This window comes from Leuresthes tenuis, unplaced genomic scaffold, assembly GCF_036924035.1.
Source record: "Leuresthes tenuis unplaced genomic scaffold, fLeuTen1.0.hap1 SCAF_1, whole genome shotgun sequence".
Lineage (NCBI taxonomy): Eukaryota > Metazoa > Chordata > Actinopteri > Atheriniformes > Atherinopsidae > Leuresthes > Leuresthes tenuis.
Window position 1 is genome coordinate 23,300,116 of NW_027325355.1, and position 20,091 is coordinate 23,320,206.

The 20,091-nt window shown below is 40.2% G+C and overlaps 1 protein-coding gene across 1 annotated transcript in view; it reads left to right on the plus strand.

Moving 5' to 3' along the window:
* Window positions 1-2,059: 2,059 nt before the first annotated feature.
* LOC140273677 (gamma-aminobutyric acid receptor subunit gamma-3-like) overlaps window positions 2,060-20,091 on the plus strand; it is a 111,104-nt gene continuing 93,072 nt past the window's right edge. The window contains exons 1-2 of the mRNA XM_072369355.1: window positions 2,060-2,354; window positions 2,734-2,888. Coding sequence (XP_072225456.1) covers window positions 2,299-2,354; window positions 2,734-2,888 — 211 coding nt within the window. The 5' untranslated portion in view covers window positions 2,060-2,298. The remainder of the gene's footprint in view (window positions 2,355-2,733; window positions 2,889-20,091) is intronic.

The following is a 20,091-nucleotide window of genomic DNA, read 5'->3' on the forward strand; positions in this document are numbered from 1 at the left end:
ACATTAAATTATACATTTACCGTACATTTTATACATAAAGTAGCCCACAGTATGTTGCAGCTGATGATACTTAACACTAATAAGGAGGCAGTTATTCCTCCAGGTCAGTGCAGGTAGTTCCCAAATCCTCTGAACTACTCGTTTTGAGGTTAAAAGGTGCACATTTACCATATGTTTTGCAGTAAAAGGACCCTATATATATACCCTACACCAACAGGATTTTTTTGTTCCTTATAGTTTTATGTTAAATAGCAACCTTGATAGTAACAGAGATACTGCAATAAACTGGTTGTTCCCAAAAGGTGCTCATTTACCAAACATTTTGCATCAAAAATATATTTGGCTCACGGTTCTCAATATCTGACTATATATATAAATATAAATGTATACATATTTATGAGGTAAATAGCAGCTCTGACTGTCATTCCTCCATATTAATGCTGCTATAGTACCGGTAGTACTGATACTGTAGCAAATTGATAGTTTCCGAATCCTCTAAACAAATAATTTTGTGGTCAGATGATCTAATTCTGCATATCTAAGACTGTATTACAGCATATAAAAGGAAATTCTGGTCTTAGGCCACAAGAACGTGAGCATTTCTTCTAAAGAAACAGTGCATTTGCCATATATTTTGTACTTGATGTACTGTATATAAGACTGATGGTAATCAATCAAATTGAAATACCAAGAAATTCATCTTTTTTTTTAGTTGAATCAGTGCAGATTAAAAAATAGGGTAAGTTAGGTTAAAAGTGTCCAGATTGATTGAACATAATCACAACTGCTCAGACTGGCCCTCTGACCCTTTCCACAGCTTTAACAATTGAAACGTAGAGCAGTAAAATCATGGTCACAGGCCACACTGTTGCATCTGTGATCAAGTTAAATATTCACCACTGAGAGGGAGCTTTCCCTCAGCTCACATTTACCGCACATTTTGTAAGACAAGTACTGCAAGCTATATTTGGCTGCTGATATTTAACAGCGAACAAAAAAAATAAATCATCGCTGTGTTCCTTTGTGTTAAATGTCAGCTAAATTATTCCAGCGGGTCAAGAAGTTAATCCTCTGGCTGCGGCACAACCGAGAGGAATCTGCTGCTCCTTGCTGTAAACGCTTGGCGCTCTCCGGCCGCCAGGGGGCAGCAGAGCGCCTCAGCCCTCACGCGGGGATGCTGCTGCTGAGGGGATCAGAAATCTGGCAGCTCTGTAGGCTGAACGCTGGGACTGCCCTACTGAGCCGTGCGCCTATTCACAAATGACTTATTTTGAGTGCGGAGGAGGGCTCGCTGCGACTCTGTGGCACATAAACGGCTGTGTAAAGTCTAAATATGACTTCCAGTTGAGATAATCATCAAGCAAACCTCAAACACCAACACTAAAAAATACCACACATCCAATTAGACTCCTCTCCGTGAGTTTCTTATATTTCATAGCCTACTTTTAAACGGGGGCACAGTGCAGCATTACTGTAAAACACAAAGCAGATCTAGTTTAAATGGGTTTCACTTGTTCTGTTTCACTGTCAGGCCAAACAGATGCAGACTGGGGGGCAATTTGAATAATTCCTTTGAGAATTTGAGTAATCCCTTGAATTTCCCTCGGGATTAATATAGTATCTATCTATCTATCTATCTATCTATCTATCTATCTATCTATCTATCTATCTATCTATCTATCTATCTATCTATCTATCTATCTATCTATCTATCTATTGAGGTGTTTCCATGTGCGGGAGGTGAAGCTGATCATGACGCAGCCTGCAAATAAAAAGGATGGCGTGTGCGCTTTTCAGTTTAACAATGTCACACAGTTATGATCCAGGTAGAGTGCACAGTGCATGAGTCACGCTCATCTTCTGAAGGTTCAGCACCTTCACCAGCAGCAGACAGCGGCAACCAACCAGTCTGTTGCCCACACAGGCGCTCTGGAGGAGGGAGGAGGGAGGCGCCGCTGGATCCCGTCGATTCAACTCCCACTCCTCCCTCTTCCCACCCCATCGGCTGGACTCATCACCCTGATTGATCGCCGGGTGCTCTCCCGGAGGAAGCCCTCCTGCGAGGAGCGAGTTGGACCGAGTCGGTGGAGTCGGTGGGGTGGGGGGGCGTAGAGACCGCTGTTGTGCGGCCGCACATGACGCGCAGAAGAAAGTGCGTGGGCGGATGAGGAAGTTCAGATCTGGGATTGATGGGTACACACCTACTGTACTGGTACTTGATCGCAGCAGCGGCAGCAGCACACGCCGGGGTCTCCGCGCACCAGTTTCTGTGATGAGAGGTGATCCGCGAGTGGGAAAATGACAATCAAGTTTGTGGTCATCCTCTTCACACTTCTGCTCGCCCAGTGTGCTCGGTGAGTCGGATCCGCACCTTTTATTACTAATTTGCATGCTCAACAGCTGGGAGGTGTTTCTTTGGAGCTTTCAAAGTTGGGAATATGACGACAAAGACTCTGATAATAAGGCATGCAGTGTGGGTTTTTTTTTTGTGGTTATCTTTAGGGATTTCCCCACACAAATACACCATCCTGTAGAAGGAAAAAAACAGACACAGCTGCGCCCAAATCAACAGTCTGGGCTCCAACACTGAGCATTTACAGTGGGGTTCAAGACAAATATGAGCCGCACGCACCACTGCTTGCCATGTTTAGCTGCTGCGACAAAGTTTTCATGACAAAGAAAAAGAGGAAAGCCTGAATAACGCGCCTCCACCTCTGTTGTTTTCCTTTCCAGCTCTGATTTACTGGAATATGGCGACGACGATGAAGATCTCCACGACACCACTGTCAATCAAATGCTGGTGCCCCGGTCGCACCAGGAGGATGCCACACTGATACTGAACAATTTGCTGAAGGAATACGACAAGACGCTGCGGCCCGACATCGGAGGTGAGGCTAAAAACGGGGACCTGAGCGCTCGCGGGTGACTTGGGAGCTTGTTTCTAATAGCAGGGAAACTTTAGAGGAGATCGGCGTCTGTGGCGCTGAAAACCTGAACCTAGTGACGCTGCTTTGGGAAGAAAGAAATGCCCGTCGCCCCCCCCTCCCCCAGCTTGGCTTTATCATCTTAACACTACCTTCGATTCAAACGCCTAGTTGTTTTTAATGGTTTTACGCACCGTTGATTTCTCGATTTTACGCACAACAAAAACACTATTACCGTTACTATTATCCAAGGTTAAAATCTATCATCTGCCACAAGTGCAGAAATGTTGGGAGTGTCGTTCATTAATGATGAAGAATGGCAGAAAATCCCCACAGTTGACGAGCTGACACCACAGACAGCAGACAGAAGCAGTTCCAGATTAATATTCTGCGAATTTACAGGCTGATTGGCCGTCAAGTTTCGGGAGGAGTCGTTTTTACGTCAGCTGTCCGCAGACAGCACAATGCAATCAGTGTTCCTTTTAAGGGAAAACTGCTCAAAAAAACAACCCAGAGTCCACCAAAAAGTACTGTAACGCTGCGGGGGAGCAGGACAGAACGCTGCCAGCTCAACTGAGCCCAGATTTATTCGTCTTGCCACAGTACAGCTAACGTGAGGTTGAGGTGTCCCCGGAAAACAACAACTGCCGCTAACTCTCTGAATAACTGACACTTTCCGCCCGGTCCCCCCCAAACTCTCTCCCTCTGGAAACGTTTTCATAACAACACACACTTCAACCCTCTCTGAACACTGAATAAGTCCCCTGCAGCCACGGTGGACACCTCCCTCTATAACCCACATCAGCCAGCCCCCCCCAGCCTTACAGCAGCTTAACACAGGGATGCACAGCTTATGGTGAACTTCCAAAACTGAAACTAGCATTCAGATGCAAGTCAGAACTGTTTGATTCTTCGCTGAGGTGTTCGTTTTGAATACTAACGCACAATCGCTTAGTCTCCACTGAAAAACCTGCTGAGGGGTTTGAAACCCTGCAGGTGTTCCTCTCAGGCAGCAGGTACAAGCACCAATCAGCAGAGGAGCAGTAGCTGCTACCTTTAGTCTTAAAGATGAAATCCAGCAGCAGAGAAAGGCAGTAAATCGCCTTCTTGGGAAGCTAAAATTGATGATGAAAGGCCCGTTTTGGCAGGTGAAACATGGCGATTCTTTCATTTCAAAGAGTAAATAGGCCTGAAACCTTTAAACGGAGAGTCTGATGCTTGTTTGGGAAAGGATGGAATTCAATTTGACTATTTTCTACGTCTGGAAAGAAGAACAGAGCACAGAAGGGCTTTCAGACCATTTTCAGCTCATAGATTAAAAGGCAAAATATTAGAAATGAATTGATTAAACAAGCAGGATGTGTTTCATAAATAAAACCTCAAACTTACCTCTTGGAAGCCTCAAGCTTAGTGGGTTTATCCATACAGCTGTGTGAGCACCACTGGATCTCCATGGTCCAGGATGGGTTGGCAGCTCGTTGCTTAGTTTGAGGTTCAGTCAAGCTGATAATTTGATGATTTGTATAATAGGCTCTTCTGGATGTTCTGGATCTGGAGATTTGAATGTGAAAAGCACTTTTTTTTTTTTTAAATGCTGCTTGTTCCTGTCAAATGGAGCAAATGGAGCATAGATGAGATGATATTTAAATGTACTTTTATTGCCTGAGAAAATGTACACTTCTTAAACGAATCCATTTAAAAACTGCTGAATAATCTGGAAAACGTGTCATGACAGAGCTGAAAACTGACACCTGACAGTGACCACATCTTCTATCCATTTTTGCCACCAACCACTGGGGGCCATCTTACCCCCAAAATAGAAAAGCCGAGTTGCGTTCAGGTGCCCTCGGTGAATCTGAAACACTCTCAACGGGTTTGTTCCGTGTGAGAGGGAGAGGTGCAGTGTGGGAGTTGGAGTTCAAATCCTTCCTCTGATTGCACCGACAGCTTTTCTGCAATCACAGCTTCTCGGAGGCTAAGATTTCTGCTCAAGGCCTCTAATCAACGCTCTGGTTTGACACCCGGGAGTGTTCTCCTTGGTGGGCTGCTGCCTGGAAAAGTCCCCTGTGATGAGCGGGTGTCCTGGTTCTTGTTGCTGAGTCATTTTGTTGAAATCAAAGCAGTTTGTCCTGGTGGATGACTGAGTGCTGAGTGCAGGGTGTGGTTATTCCTGAGATGATTGTGATAACTGAGGGTTATTTATGACTCTCGATCCTGATGCTTATTCTAAACATGGAGGCTGACGTGACCTCGATAGTTTCTGCTGCGGTCCTGCTTTTATATTTGTTATCTGGCTCTACACCTGTCCTGCTTTTATTCCTCCCTCATTATTTCATATTTGCTACCAGCAACACAATCTGATACGTGGAAACCATTTGGGAGCTGCTTATGCACATTGTTTTGGGTTGTTTTGCTTCCGTCAGTTTGCTGCGATGATGCTGAAGTTAAATAAACAGATTTCATGGCTATTACCCCTGAAAATACAGGGTTTTCCTTTATCTTTTCCCACAGGAGAGTAAAAGACATTGAGGACAAACAGTAAACAAAGCTATATTCAGAAAGCTTTCTGTATGTATTTAATATGTACTTAAAGTGTCCAAAGTACTTGTTCTACTTTTAATTGTATGCAGAGAGCATTTGTATTCAAACAGATCAGCAGTACTTTAGCATAACTAAATAAAGTGAGGTAAAAAGAGAACGTTTCCTTCTGAAATGCTGTGAAGCAGAAGTATAAAGTAGCATTAAATGGAAATACTTAAAGGGGAGGACAATAAAACCAAATCCCTTCTTCTGTGCTTGAGAGCGAACATTTAACTGGGTTTTAATCAAAAAGTAGAAACCTGCATCTTATTTAGTTAGCACCAAATTCTCACCAGCAGTTCTATAGTTTATATGAGAAAGAAATGATCTAATGAAGCTCAAAAGAAACGTGTAAAAGGGGGTTGATTCGGTTGCTCGCCTCTCACCCTTAAAACCAGCTGCTGTGAACAGAGCTGTAAAGACATGGCTGAAAATGGAGCTGTTGTACTGTTTCCCTGCGACATTTTGACCAAAGCATGTGACAAACCGCAGGCAATTTAGTCAACTTGTGATAAACGGACATGTTATCTGCAGGATGCTGCAAATGTTGATCCATGTAACTGTGGGGGGTGGAGGTAGTGCTGCTTTAAATATACTGTATGTATTCATATATATTAAACATTTAATCATTCCCTTTTTACATAATCCTGTTTCCAAGCTGCAAAGGCAACATACAACATGCTGGAACATGCTTATTTCTCAACATTTATATATGCATCAGCGTGGAGAAAGCCACGTTCACAGCTGTGTTGCATCACCTCTGTGTGTTTTCCAGCTGCTCAACTGGTCTTGATCTCCTTTGTTGTCTTTGAATACACCAATTGTTTGGGTGTCAGGTCTGTACTGCAGGGAGGACAGCTTAGCAACCAGTTTTTATCTACTTCTTTCTATTTTTTTATTTTTTTTTTACAATAGAGCCAAGCAGTTGTGGTATTTAAAAAAAATGGTTTGAGACTTTGTGCTAAAAGAAAGAAGAGCTTTCTAGAAAAGAACATCGTCTGGATGGTTGTATCTTGCTGTAAAACCTTCACATATCATTCAGCATTAATGGTGCCTTCAGGGATGAGCAAATTACTCATGCCACATGCACTGATGCACCTACATATCACCATGGATTCTTGTTTTTTGAACTATGTGCTGATAACATGTCAGACTGTCCTTCTCTTTTCAGCCTGGAGGACAGGATGCTAAACAATTTCAATGCTAGCATTTTAAAGGAGAAACGGTGGGAAAAGGGGAGAAATGTTTCTGGATCTTGCTTCAGCAGTAGCTATGTTTTTTTCCTCTAAATATTAGGAAATTCTCACATTTCTTGATGCAGCCCTGATGCATCTTCAACATCTTCACTTTTCAGAGGTGTTCCTGATTCTGTGAATTTATTCTAATCACAGGAACGCGTCAGTTTTAAATGTACGACTTTCCAGACTTGTTGATTTCTCAAATGTGCGACCGGATTATCTTTTTGTAAAAAGAAAACAGCATGTACCTTTTTTTTAGTCTTTTGTTGATGGGAAGTTTGTGTTCTAACGAGAACATTTATCTCCTTATGGTTGTTTGTGTGTCTTGGGATATTAAAATGAACAAGCAGCAGCTTTCACCCGATGAGAATCTCACTTTTCTTCTCGCCAATGCAGGCAGCCTTGCAGGGGGGGAATTTCCCTCCAGCTCTGCTTTTGTAATTAAGAGTAAAATTTTGATGAGATCCAGTTGACAAACCTTGGTGTCGCCCATGAAATGTTAATGTCTGTGCAGGATAATGCGCGGCGACGGAAACTCTTGTGTGTGTATGGGGAAAAAATAGATAAAAAAATGCACAGACGAACACAGTTGGAGATGACGCTGAGTCAAAGACAGATCTGGGACATTAAAGTCATTGTAAAAAAAAAAAAGAGTGGGTTTAGTTGAGAACAAATGCAGAGAAACACACACACAGAATAATAAGTACACTCACTTATACAGGCAGCTACTGAAGTCACAAAAGAATGGCTCACTTCCCTGATACACCTGGATTCGTTCTAAATTAATCATTCTCTACCAACACAGAAACACACATTGATTTAAGCTTAAATCAAACAATCCTTTTCTGTTGGCCTTTTTTTAAATGAATTTGAACAACTTCCTCTGCTTGTTTGTGAGCTGCTGGCTGTGGTAGCAGAGTACATGTTGTCTGGAGAACCTCTAATGTCTTTCTGTATCAACTGACCTTGTTTTTGTAGCTCACACTGAAGCTAACTGCCGGGCTAACTTCACATAGCTGAGGTGGGGGTGGGTGGGGGTGGGGGGTGGATGTACCATTGAGTTTAACAACTAATTCAACATTTCAATCAAATCCACTTCCACAAAATGTTCAGTAGATTGAGGAAATAGACATAGATGCTTCGGACATTATCAAGCTAATCATGGTTAGCTTAGCTTAACTTAGCATAATAGTTTGAGGAGCTTGCTTGTTTGGGAAAATTACATGTGCTATGTCTTAGCCGTGTGCTGTAACTTCAGCAGCTACAAAGCAAATAAGTACAGGGTTTTTCCACTTATTTCTTTACATACCAAGAAAATAACATCTTTACTCAGAGACAGGCTAGCTGTTTTCCCCTTCTTCCAGTCATTAAGCTAAGCTAAGTAAAGCCCCTGCTAGCTTGTGCAGTTCAGTTACAGACTTCATTCTTCCCATCTAATATCCACAAAAAAGCACATTTCTCGACAAATTCAAATGTTACCAACGTTTAAATATGTATTTTATTAGCATATACCGAAGGTGCACTGTTCTCTTACTGCAATGAAAATATATTAGATTGTCTTTTGGGAGCTAGAGAATGTTTTCTAGTGCAAAAGTATAAAAACTGAAGGTGAAGGGGATTATTAATTTAAAAACAATTTTAGCAGTAGCATATTCTCAATAATATTCTCAATAATATATATATATATTTAGTCTGACTGATAAGGAACTAATGAATAATTCAGTTATTAGTCAAATGTAAAACAAATTTTAGATGACAAAATTGACAGAAAGTGTGGTCCAATCCATGACTTTAAGTTTGATTTCTTCAGCAATAGTCTTATTATTTATTATTTTTATACCTTCTATGTAATCGTGGAGTTATTAGTACAAAATAGTGAAGCCTAGCAGCAGTGACGTGAAGCCTAGAAAGATGGGAATCCAAAATACTACAGCCTGACAGGGTTATTATCTTATTGCCCTGGTTTGTTTCCCTCTTGTCTCTTCCAGACTTATGAAGTCAGCTATGAGCCTAATCTTCATATTAAGTGGGTGACTGGTCCGTTTGATGAGAAAAAAAATAAAAATCAACCCACATGTCCCCCTGAGCAGAACAAGTGTTGAGCCTCACCTTAACCGATAAGAAGCAGTGCGTCTTAGAGGAAGATGAGATGCTTTTGTGTCCCTATTGTGTCACTTTCCTTTTGGGTTCAGAGTGTGATCACTGTGTGAGATCTGGGTGATCCTGGTGTACTCTGCTGAGATGTGCACGGGTGTATGTGTCAATGTTTGCATGTGCGCTCACTGCTTTATCGAGGACAAAGTGGGCTGGAGTGGAAAGCATTGTGCAGAAACACACATTCAGAGTTTGGAAGACAGAATGATTCAAAGAGTTTAATTAGTGTTTGGTCCGAGTGTGAATTAATTAGAATAAAAAAAATTTAAAGATACGTTTAAGGCAAATTTAAGCTTTTGTGTCCATGAAAACTGAGCCCATGGAAAAGCATCTACAGGAAGAAACCCTCAGCATATGCACAACCTCCTTTTGTTTGAGCAACATTTGCCAACAACGAGAGTTTGCAGCTGATTTAGAAAACTTATTTTTGAAAGTAATGTCTAATATTTTTGCCATTTTTTGTTAAATTATATATATATTGAGATACAAATCGCAGGACCAGCCAAACTATGAAAAAAAGTGTAACTTATACTCAGGAAAATACGGTAAATAGAAAAAAAAGAACTAACCAAATTAACATTGGTCCTTTTTTCACTTTTGGGAACTTGAAGACCAATGAAATGAACTGTGAGAGAGGGTTAGCTTTCCCCTCCACACCCCTGCAGGCATCAAGCTTTAATGATTCCCTTCTTTAGCTTGACCATGTGAGTAACTGGACCAAAATAAGGCGTTAAGTTACAATAATGGCCTTTTGTCCAATCAGAACTATGGCATCAGATGGAGAAATCCAAAGACTGCTTTAACTGTGTGATTGTGTAATAACTGGCCTGCAGTTTTCCCACTTCAACAAACATAAACATAATGGATGGTCCATTTGGCACAAGTGCACCAAGAAGTCAGGACTGATCTCAAGAGAAATTACCACCAAAACAGTATAATCGTAGTCCTGATTTCACATGGAGAGGTTTCTCCTGAAGGGACCGTCCCTTTTGCTGCTTTTCACTCTTGCATTAGGAATATTTTCCGCTAACCTGACAGCTGCTCAGTAGAGACCCAATCCAGTTGCTTCTTGTGTGTGATCGTAGGCAGCGACTGAAGGCTGTAATTGTCCGTGACTAACAAGCTATTGATCTCCACTGACTGACCGGGTCTCTGCAATCATATGTCATTATCGGCTTCAGAAATATGTCTGGCATTAACAATTAAGTCTGAGTGGAGAGAGAAAGATCCTATGTGCATATGAATAAGGGGGTTGATTTGTATGTTTGGGATTGGAACCAGTCTTTAATCGTGCTCTGCTTTTGTGCATCTATATCTATTAATTTGTGGTCACAGATGTGGGTTTTTACACACGTGCATGAGCTGGATGTGTGTGTGTGTCACTAAAAAGGAGGACTTCAGAAGGATTCAGATGAAAGCCAGGTGTGTGTCAGAAATAGAAACCAAATCTGCTCAGACATTGTTGGTTTGCAGCTGTTTCCTGTCTCCATCTGTTTCTCATTCAGTCACCTCCATCTTTTGCCCCATCCTTCTCTCCCTTCTTCCGTCCTTTAAACCTTCCCCTGCTTGCTATCAGTTTCTGCGTCATAATTTATGTACATATTATCACTTGCGAATTTCCAGTGTTTGGAATGGAGTGAAAGTTTGACCCACTTTTTGATCACATATTAAAATCTCATACATCCAGTTCAGAAGCCATGTTGGATTCAGTCACTCGGGCCTGGAGAACAAAAACAGAGGATGGATGTAGTCACTGTAACTTTTGGTGAATTCAGCTGATGTTGCTGTGCATTAAACAGTCTGTAAGCTGCCATTTGTGTTCATGGCTTCAGTTTATCCTCTGATCAACTAGCAGATCAGATTAGTGCAAACATTATCTATTTAGGATGATGATGCTGCTGTTCTGAGGTTAAAGAGTACTTTTAAACTCAGAAACATCAGCTACTGCAGGTGTTTAAATGTGTAAAAGAACTCTGCAAGTTAATTGGTCCACCGGTTTTTATTAAATCAAATCTCTCAGCAGCCGCGAGATATGGTTGACCTATGATATTTATCTGCACCATCAACATTAGTTGATGCGCAACACAGAAGCAGCCGGTGACTATTGACCAGAAACTCCTCATTTTTCGACCATTTTTGGATACAATCCGATGACATTTTGCAGGTTGGTGTCGACAGTGGAGATTTAAAAGGGACAAATGATAGAAAATCACTTTTTTACTCTGTTTGTGAACATAAATGTTGGTGTCTGACGTCACTACTAACTCAAAAATCTCATTATTAGTTATTTCGTTTACTTAACTGCAGCAATAGATTAGCTAATAATGCTAGCAGTTCTTTAATATTTTAAATCCCATCAAGGAAATCTGACTTTTTACTTTTTACAACACCATAGCAGCCATTTCAGAAACAATAATAAGTTACAAAATGCCAATATAAGCCACAGTCTTTCATTATAGCGGCTAAAAACTTAAACAAACCACAGGGGAATGGAGCGAGAATTTAGTCCAGAGATTATGAAGCCGATATGTGACGAAGTTGAGTTTTCAACGATGTTGTTAAGAAGCTAGCAGCCGTCATATTTCAGTATTTGTTGTGTGGTCTGAACTCTCAGGATCTTTACTCTGATCTTTTACACTGTGATAATGTGCTATAACAGTTATTAAGTACACCAGATCTAAACAGAGGCAGACTCTGAGGAAGAGAGTGGCGAAGTGGAGTTCATTGGGTCAATTTAGTCCATAAAATGATCCGTTTGAATCGAGGTTTAGATAATGGAAGAGAAAGGAGCTGCTGTGTCTGTGTCTTTTTGACCAAAGGAAATTGTGTTGGCTTCTGGGAAAGTACATCTCCTTTAATGTGAGCCTGCCCCATAGTCATCTGCCTTTGTCCATCCAGTTAATGGTCTATTATTCTCTCATTTCACCCAAACCTCTCAACTGACGGTTCATTTTTTAAAAAGAACGAGCGTTTAGACCTGAGGTGTGACTGTCCCGAATGAATAAAGAGGACGAGATGTGGAATCAGGAGGCATAGATCTCCTCCTCCCGACGTGAAATGGTCTGCTCGGGTTAAAAGGAGAGATGTAATTGATGTACTGCTTTGCCGTGGCCCAACATGGAGATAACTAGCTCGCTGACCCGGCCACAAACTTAAAACAGGAGACATTTGCCAAAGTAATGGCGTGATGCATCAACTCTGCAGGAGGAAGGGAGGAAAAAAGTTATGGGCGAAGTGAGCTGGTAGCTGTACCATAAGAAACCAGAGTCGTGAACTGCGGTATCTCAGCCACCAGGGCAGTTTCAGACCCCAGGATGTGCAAAACAAGTCAGAGGAACGTAGTTTTTAGGTTCAAGACGTCTCTACTGTTGCTTTAAAGTTGACTGAAGCGACAGCCTTCTTTTTTGTGCTGGTGTTCCTACTCTGTTAGAATCCCTAGTGCTGCTCAGGAAAAAGCTACAGTTTTCATGCTTTATAATGCTTAGAATATGTATGTTTTCATCATACTGCACAGTACCACATTACCTGAGAGGCTCAGTCTTCTCCGATTCATCAGAAATCAGAGAAGAAGAAAAGATCGGGTTCAATACAGCTGCTCAACCATTGAAAGAAAAATGACCTCCTGTTGTACTTTTGTAAGAATTTCCCTGAACCTTATTGAAAAAGGACATGAGATTGAGTGAAGACAGCAGGTGGAGTCTTTTATGAAAAGAATCCCACCAGATTTACACTGAACTGTGAAAAATAAATCAATAGTTTATCCACAAAAAGAGACTTTGCTTCACACAGCCTTTCCATGCAGTTTCATGGAGGTTTTATCTTGTAAATTAGTCTTATTTAGACTGCTGTGCAGTGGAGACACAGATGACTTGCACCACTGAGTTCTTATCATTTAACATTTAATCCGTGTAAACACACGTTTTATCTCAAGAGTGATCCTCAAGCAGCGTGCAGCAGTTCTAAGACGCACGTGTGCACGAGAAGGTTGAAAACCCAATCACAAACACAGATGGATGTTTGAATTGAGTTGGCCCGGACTCACCGGCGATATGATCAACAAATTGCAAAAGGCAGATTCAATTAGCCCCGAGAAGCAGCAGGAAACCTCATTATAGACGTAAACGCACACAACTGATTACCAATTTTACGATTGAAATACCTTTGTAGCTTCTTGCATTCAAATGATTACAGAGAGTTAACGAACTGGCTTCCTGTTTGTCTGACATGACGTCGTCTTCATCGTTGTGACAATCCAACCGGATCAAAAGCAGCTCGAATAAACTCGTAGTTATATTGATTAATAGTGAATGAAACTGGGAGGCTTTTGCCTGGAAGGACCTCATGTTTACGAACCTTAACCTAGACCTGATGATGGTTAAATTACCCACGATGCCCTCGCCCTGACTGTGATATTTACAGTCAAATTAAAACAGCACCTGCTTATTATGGAGAGTAAACGCACCTGAGGGTTTCCTTGAATAAAACATGGACTGGCTGCATTCAGCCATTACCTGCAGCCACCTGAAGCTTTGCAGACTGTCGTGTTCTCGTTTCTTCTCTGTTCTTCGCCATTACCCCCCCTCACCGACTCCCTGAGTCTGGCTCTGCTGGACGTTGGCTCCTCAGTTTTCCTGCAGACTGACCTGAATGAAAGATTTGATTAGATTAGATCTATTGGCGAGACAACTTTTTATGAATTGGCAATTTAGTAAGTATTACATTTGATTAAACTGGTCTGAATTGGATTATAATGATTTGGATTATAATAGATTGAGTTAAATTACAGCGTTTCATTAAATTGAACTGGACTAAATTGGATTGCATTGGTTTGTAATACATTCAAATTAATCGGATTGTAATGAACTAGATGAAAGTTGATAAAATGAATTGGAAACAATTACAAAGTTGATTATAATGAATTGGAAAAAAATACAAATTAAAGATTTAGATCAAATTGGATTAAAAAGAGTTATAAAAAGAGGTATGATTAGATTATAATGAATATGTTTAAACTATTTAACATTTGGTTGAACTTGATTGAATTAGATTATAATGATTAAGATTGAATTGTGGTATAAATATTTTGATTGAAATAGATCAATTAATTTGGATTAAATTGGATAATTCACTTGATCGATTGGGCAGATTTGGATTATAATTGGGTTAAATTACAGCGTTTCATTAAATTGAACTGGACTAAATTGGATTGCATTGGTTTGTAATACATTCAAATGAATCTGAATTTAATGAACTAGATGAAAGTTGATAAAATGAATTGGAAAAAATTACAAATTAAAGATTTAGATCAAATTGGATTAAAAAGAGTTAGCTATGATTAGATTATAATTAATTTGTTTAAACTATTTAACATTTGACTGAACTGGACTGAACTTGACTGAATTAGATTATAATGATTCAGATTGAATTGTGGTATAATTATTTTGATTGAAATAGATCAATGAATTTGATTGAATTGGATAATTCACTTGATTGAATTGGGCAGATTTGGATAATAATAGATTGGGTTAAATTACAGCGTTTCATTAAATTGAACTGGACTGAATTGGATTACATTTGTTGATAACGCATTAAATTAATATAGATTGTATTGAACGAGACAAAAGTTGATCATAATGAATTGGATTAAAATAGTTGGCTTTGATTAGATTATAATGAATTTGTTTAAACTTTTTAACATTTGACTGAACTGGACTGAACTTGATTGAATTAGATTATAATGATTAGGATTGAATTGTGGTATAATTATTTTGATTGAATTGGATAATTAACTTGATCAAATTGGATTATAATGGATTGGGTTAATTTACAGTTTTCATTAAATTGCATTGGTTTATAATCTGTTCCATTGAATTCGATTGTAATGAACTGGACCAAAGTTGACTGTAATTAACTGATTTTAATTATAAAAAGAGGATTTGGATTGAATTGGATTATAAATACTTGAATTTAATTCATTTTGATTAATTTGTTTAAACTAATGAATGTTGGATTGAATTGAATTTGATTTAAATTATTTGAATAGGACTATAAATATTATATTGATTTAGTTGAATAATAATGAATCGTTCTGAACTGGTTTGCAGTGAATTGGACTGAATTAAAAAATGAATTGGGTTTAGTTCGGTCCTAAATTGGACTGAATTGGATTATAAATACTTGAATTTAATTAATTTTAATTAATTTGTTTAAACTAGTGAACGTTGGATTGAATTGAATTTGATTTAAATTATTTGAATCGATCTATAAATATACTGATTTAGTTGAATAATAATGAATCGTTCTGAACTGGTTTGCAGTGAATTGGACTGAATTTTAAAAAATTAATTGGGTTTAGTTCGGTCCTAATTTGGACTGAATTGGATTATAAATACTTGAATTTAATTAATTTTAATTAATTTGTTTAAACTAATTTACATTGGATTGAATTGAATCTGATTTTAATTATTTGAATCGGACTATAAATATTATATTGATTTAGTTGAATAATAATGAATCGTTCTGAACTGGTTTGGACTGAATTAAAAAAATGAATTGGGTTTAGTTCGGTCCTAATTTGGACTGAATTGGGTTATAATTATCTAAATTGAATTGGATTGTGAGTATGTTTGTTATCGAGTTGAATCGTATTGAATTGGACTTCTTCGCTCTCTTTGTGAAGTACTCTGTGATGACTTTTGTTTGAATTGTCGTGACATGACTGAGCTGGATTTAATTGAATCGTATGTTGGTGTATATTCAATAACTGGATTATGGACTAACTGGCGTTGGAGTTAAATAGCTGTTGTTTTCACCTCCGGCTCAGGTCTTTAGTGGTTTTCAGACGACCCTGAACTTCCCGGAGCTGACATTTGGCACAGCTCTGACACCTCACCGGCCAAAAAAAACAATCCTCACACGAGCCTCCTCAACATTTCAAGTCCTGTGACATTTTATTAGACGAGGAGCAGTTTGGAGTCCTGGCAAATGCTTCTCCTCACATCTTAGGTGTCCAGGTTAGCCGAGCCGACAGTCACCCGCAGGCGGGAGCTTCACGCACAGCCACGTGCACACGAGGTGCACGTGCACAGCAAAAACATGAAGCGACACACACACAAGCTGGATAATGTAACCTTTTATGAGCTCTATGATGCAAATGTCTCCTCAGCAGTGTGTGTTTTTGTTGAGGGGCTTTAATTTGAATAAACCCTGAAAGAGTACTCCGCTTATTTAACATTCAGCCCTCCAACACTGTCAGCCGATGGTGGAAACACTAAAATCCTTGTTTCTTATCGAACCCTTAGTCCTGCGTTACCCACAATGCAACTCGATTGCTGACAGTTGGGTAAAGGAGATGATGGTAACAACTCTAAGTTTCACCTTGCAGACTAAAGGAAAAGGAGAACAGCAGCTGGTTTGTAACAAAGTGGACATTAGTAATTCAGGGCATGTGTTTGGGTGAAGTAGTGCAAGTATGGGGGGGGGGGGGGGGGGGGGGGGGATACCAAGGTCCTGATTCCTCTGATTGGCCTGGCTTAAGCAGTTAAGAAGATGGATTGTGACACATTGGAGTTTCAGACTCTATTCAAGACATTTAGAAGTGTCCGATTACAGAGGAAAAATGGCAAATTTTTTATAAAACTGAACTAACATAATTAAAGGGGAACTCCGGTATTTTTGAAACCTCGACCTTATTTCTGGCATGAAATACGTTCATCTACTCACCGAGAACAGTTTGGTGAAACATAGAAAATACAGCCTCTAAATATCTAAATAAGGCATTATCTGTCTTTATTTCACCAATACCAGGCACTCTACTGGGACCACTTCATCCACACGCCCCCCTGCAGCACAGCTTATTCACTCCGTGCTCTGTGACAGTCGGCTAACTTCACACAGAGTTTGCTGCTGATAGTTTTGTGCAACATGGCAGGATATTTATCAGATTTTGACAATGTGAACGACGACTTTGAGTAAGACGGACCTTCTTACCGGAGTGAATAAACTGTGCTGCAGGGGGGCGTGTGAATGAAGTGGTCCCAGTAGAGTGCCTGTGTAGAAATCCCTCCGTTAGCTCTCCTATAGCTGCAAGTAGCCACATAACAGCAGCTATGAGCTAACAGAGCTATAGCACACGTTCATTCATTCATTCTTCTTAAAGTATTGGTGAAATAAAGACAGATAATGCCTTATTTAGAGGCTGCATCGTCTAAGCCCCGTTCACTCCGTTATATGGATCTCCAGTTATCTAAATATCTTCTGAAGGACGCCGACTTTCACCAAACTGTTCTCGGTGAGTAGATGAACGTATTTCATGCCAGAAATGAGGTGCTTAAAGATACTGGAGTTCTCCTTTAACAGACTGGAAGTTATTATAAAAGAAAAATAATTTTCCCTTTTTTAGACGTAATGGAATCAAACTTTACCTGAATGTTAGTGTTTGATGAATCTTCTCCACCCAACGTCAGGGTTAAACTTGCCTGTAAAAGCAGATGGAATTAGACAACTTTTTCACTTGGAAAAGATAAACTTTCACTCAGAATTTGGTTACGTTTAGGCTTTAAAAGCACGTAGTTTGGCTTATGAAAATATAAATCTCCTTAAATGCTCATGTCATCAAAAGTTACAAATATCATTGGCTTTCTGGGTCACGAGTTTCACCCACAAACAGCCACAAACCAAGACCAAAACCACCGTTTGAATGAAATCTGTCACGCTTCGTGGCCAATTCAGTGAGCTTGAATACGGCTACCATGAGTCTGGGTTGAAAACGAGCACATTCGGGGTGATATGGGCTCTTACAGGGGAAGCTCCTGTTTAGAAAATGTTTATTTTAAGCGAAATGAACCCACCAGACGGCCGGGTTTCAGTTGCTTTGTTCCTTTTCACCACGTAAAAGTCGACCAGTGAAGGAACTCCTCTTTGGCGCTTTTGACGGCGCTGCAAATTGAGTGCAGGACACATTTTTCATGTTGCTACCCACATCGTGTTGTTCATTGTCACTGCATATGGGACATTATGTTGCCATGGTGATCTCTTCCGGTGTGTTGGCAGGCATTGTGATCATAATAACTCGTACTTACAGATAAGATGATCTCATTACATTGTGGAGCATCTAACTGCATAAATTACCAAAGTAATGAGAAGGTTTTTAAGAACTTCTGTGGCTCTTTAAAGAGTAAAAATGGATAACTACCTGCTAAATGACCACAAGCACGACGTCATAAATGGCTGCAAATGAATGCAGCTTCCTGTGCTGTTATTTTAATAAACACGCAGTGTGCGAGGAGGCAAGCAGCAGGCTTTGACCAAGAATTTAGCTTTAATTCATCTCCAAAGGAAGGTCGTCGCGCCTGGGAAACCCTCGCCTTTCATTCCTTCAGCGTATGCGTTAATGAGAAACCACAAAGGAATGGCCAGGCAATCATGTAGAGCTTTAAAGCAGCGCGCTGATACCAAAATGAAGTGCATTAGGTGGTAATAACACCAAGCTGGGCCTGGATCATGGCTGACACATTTCCCATCCTTGTGAGCTCTGACCATTAAATCGATTTCCATCTGTGGATCCCGTGTCCGCTCCACTCCGGCCAAAGTGCTGCTGGTTCGCCAGGGGTTTGGGAGGCGATGATGGACTCCAAAAAGACGATTTAAAGAAAGGAGGGACGGCTTTCACCTGTGTCGTTTGTATTTCTGATTCAGCCTGGTTAGCTGGTGGTGCTGCTGTGGGGAAGAAATAAAAAGGACAATTTTCTCTCTCATTTGTCTGGTTTCATATGTCTACAATAAATCTGAAATGGCTAATAAAGAGACATGGATTTATATTGCAGTCGTGCAGTTAAATTGGATACCTGTGACACATGTTTGTCTTACTTTATGAGCCAATAATAAACTTTATGTGAGAAAGCAACTTCAGAGCAAAGATTAAGAGATTAGAGCTGGCAGTATTTATTAATCCACCACAAAAAGCAATGAAAGTATCAGCTAAATACAGCTATGTGGAAAGGTCATGAGCAACAACGCATTTCTTCATAAACTGCCATAAAAACAGTACTTTATTGCAGTGATTTATGAAAAGATGTGCAAACATAAATGGAAATGCACTGAGCTTTAAAGTGAATATCTGGTCTGAGCTCCTTTATTCTCCAACTCAGCCTGAACCCTCTGAGACCAGCTTTCTGTCATTTCTTTAAGGAGTCTTCAGGAATAGTTCTCCAGGCTTCTTGAAGGACATCCCAAAGCTCTTCTTTGGATGTGGGCTGCCTTTTGTTCCGTTCTCTGTCAGATGATCCCACACTGCTTCAATAATGTTGAGGTCCGGGCTCTGGGGAGGATTCATCCCTCCATAAGACCTGTTGCCACTGATTTTCAGTCCACTTCTTGTGTCATTTGGCACAGCTCAGCCTTTTCTCCCTGTTTCCCTTCCTTAAGAACGGCTTCTTGACAGCCACCCTTCCATGGAGACCATTTCTGATGAGGCTTGGGCCAACAGTAGATGGATCAGCTGAAGGTCCAGATGCATCTCTCAGGTCCTGTCAGGTCACAGCTGGATTTTTTCCTCTTTCTTAAGGACATCACTTTCAGATCCTGTTCATCTGCTGGAGATAGTTTTTTAGGCCTGACACTTCTTCTTTTGTCCTCCACTTGTCCAGTTTCCTCAAATGTTTTAAGGACACACTGCACACCATGCTGAGATATGCCAAGTTTTCAGCTAATAGCTCTTTGGGAATCACCTTGTTGCTGCAGAAATCCTATTTTCTGTCTGTCAAACTGTGTTTTCTTTGCTGTTTTTCATAGATGCAGCTAAAGAAATGGGAACAAATGATGTGTCTTTGTGACAAAGTGCTTAAAGATCCAATTTGAAACAGGTTTTTTGCTAAGTTGTCTGTTATGTGTCGATACAACACTGGTTCATCCCTTGAGTTTCCTCAATGATTTACATATGACTAAACTAACTAACTGTTTATGTTTATATATTTAGCAGACGCTTTTATCCAAAGCGACTTACAGGTAGGCATGTAGGGTAAGGGGGTCTTGCATGAGGACCCCTAAATAGACTGAAAAGGAGTGAAAAAACAGCCAGTGTCCAAATAAAAAACTATAACTCATTAAGAGCTCACAGTCTGGCTGCTCAGAAGACAAATACAAATGAGGACTGGATCAAGACTTGTATAACACTCAACTAACTGAGCATAAACTGA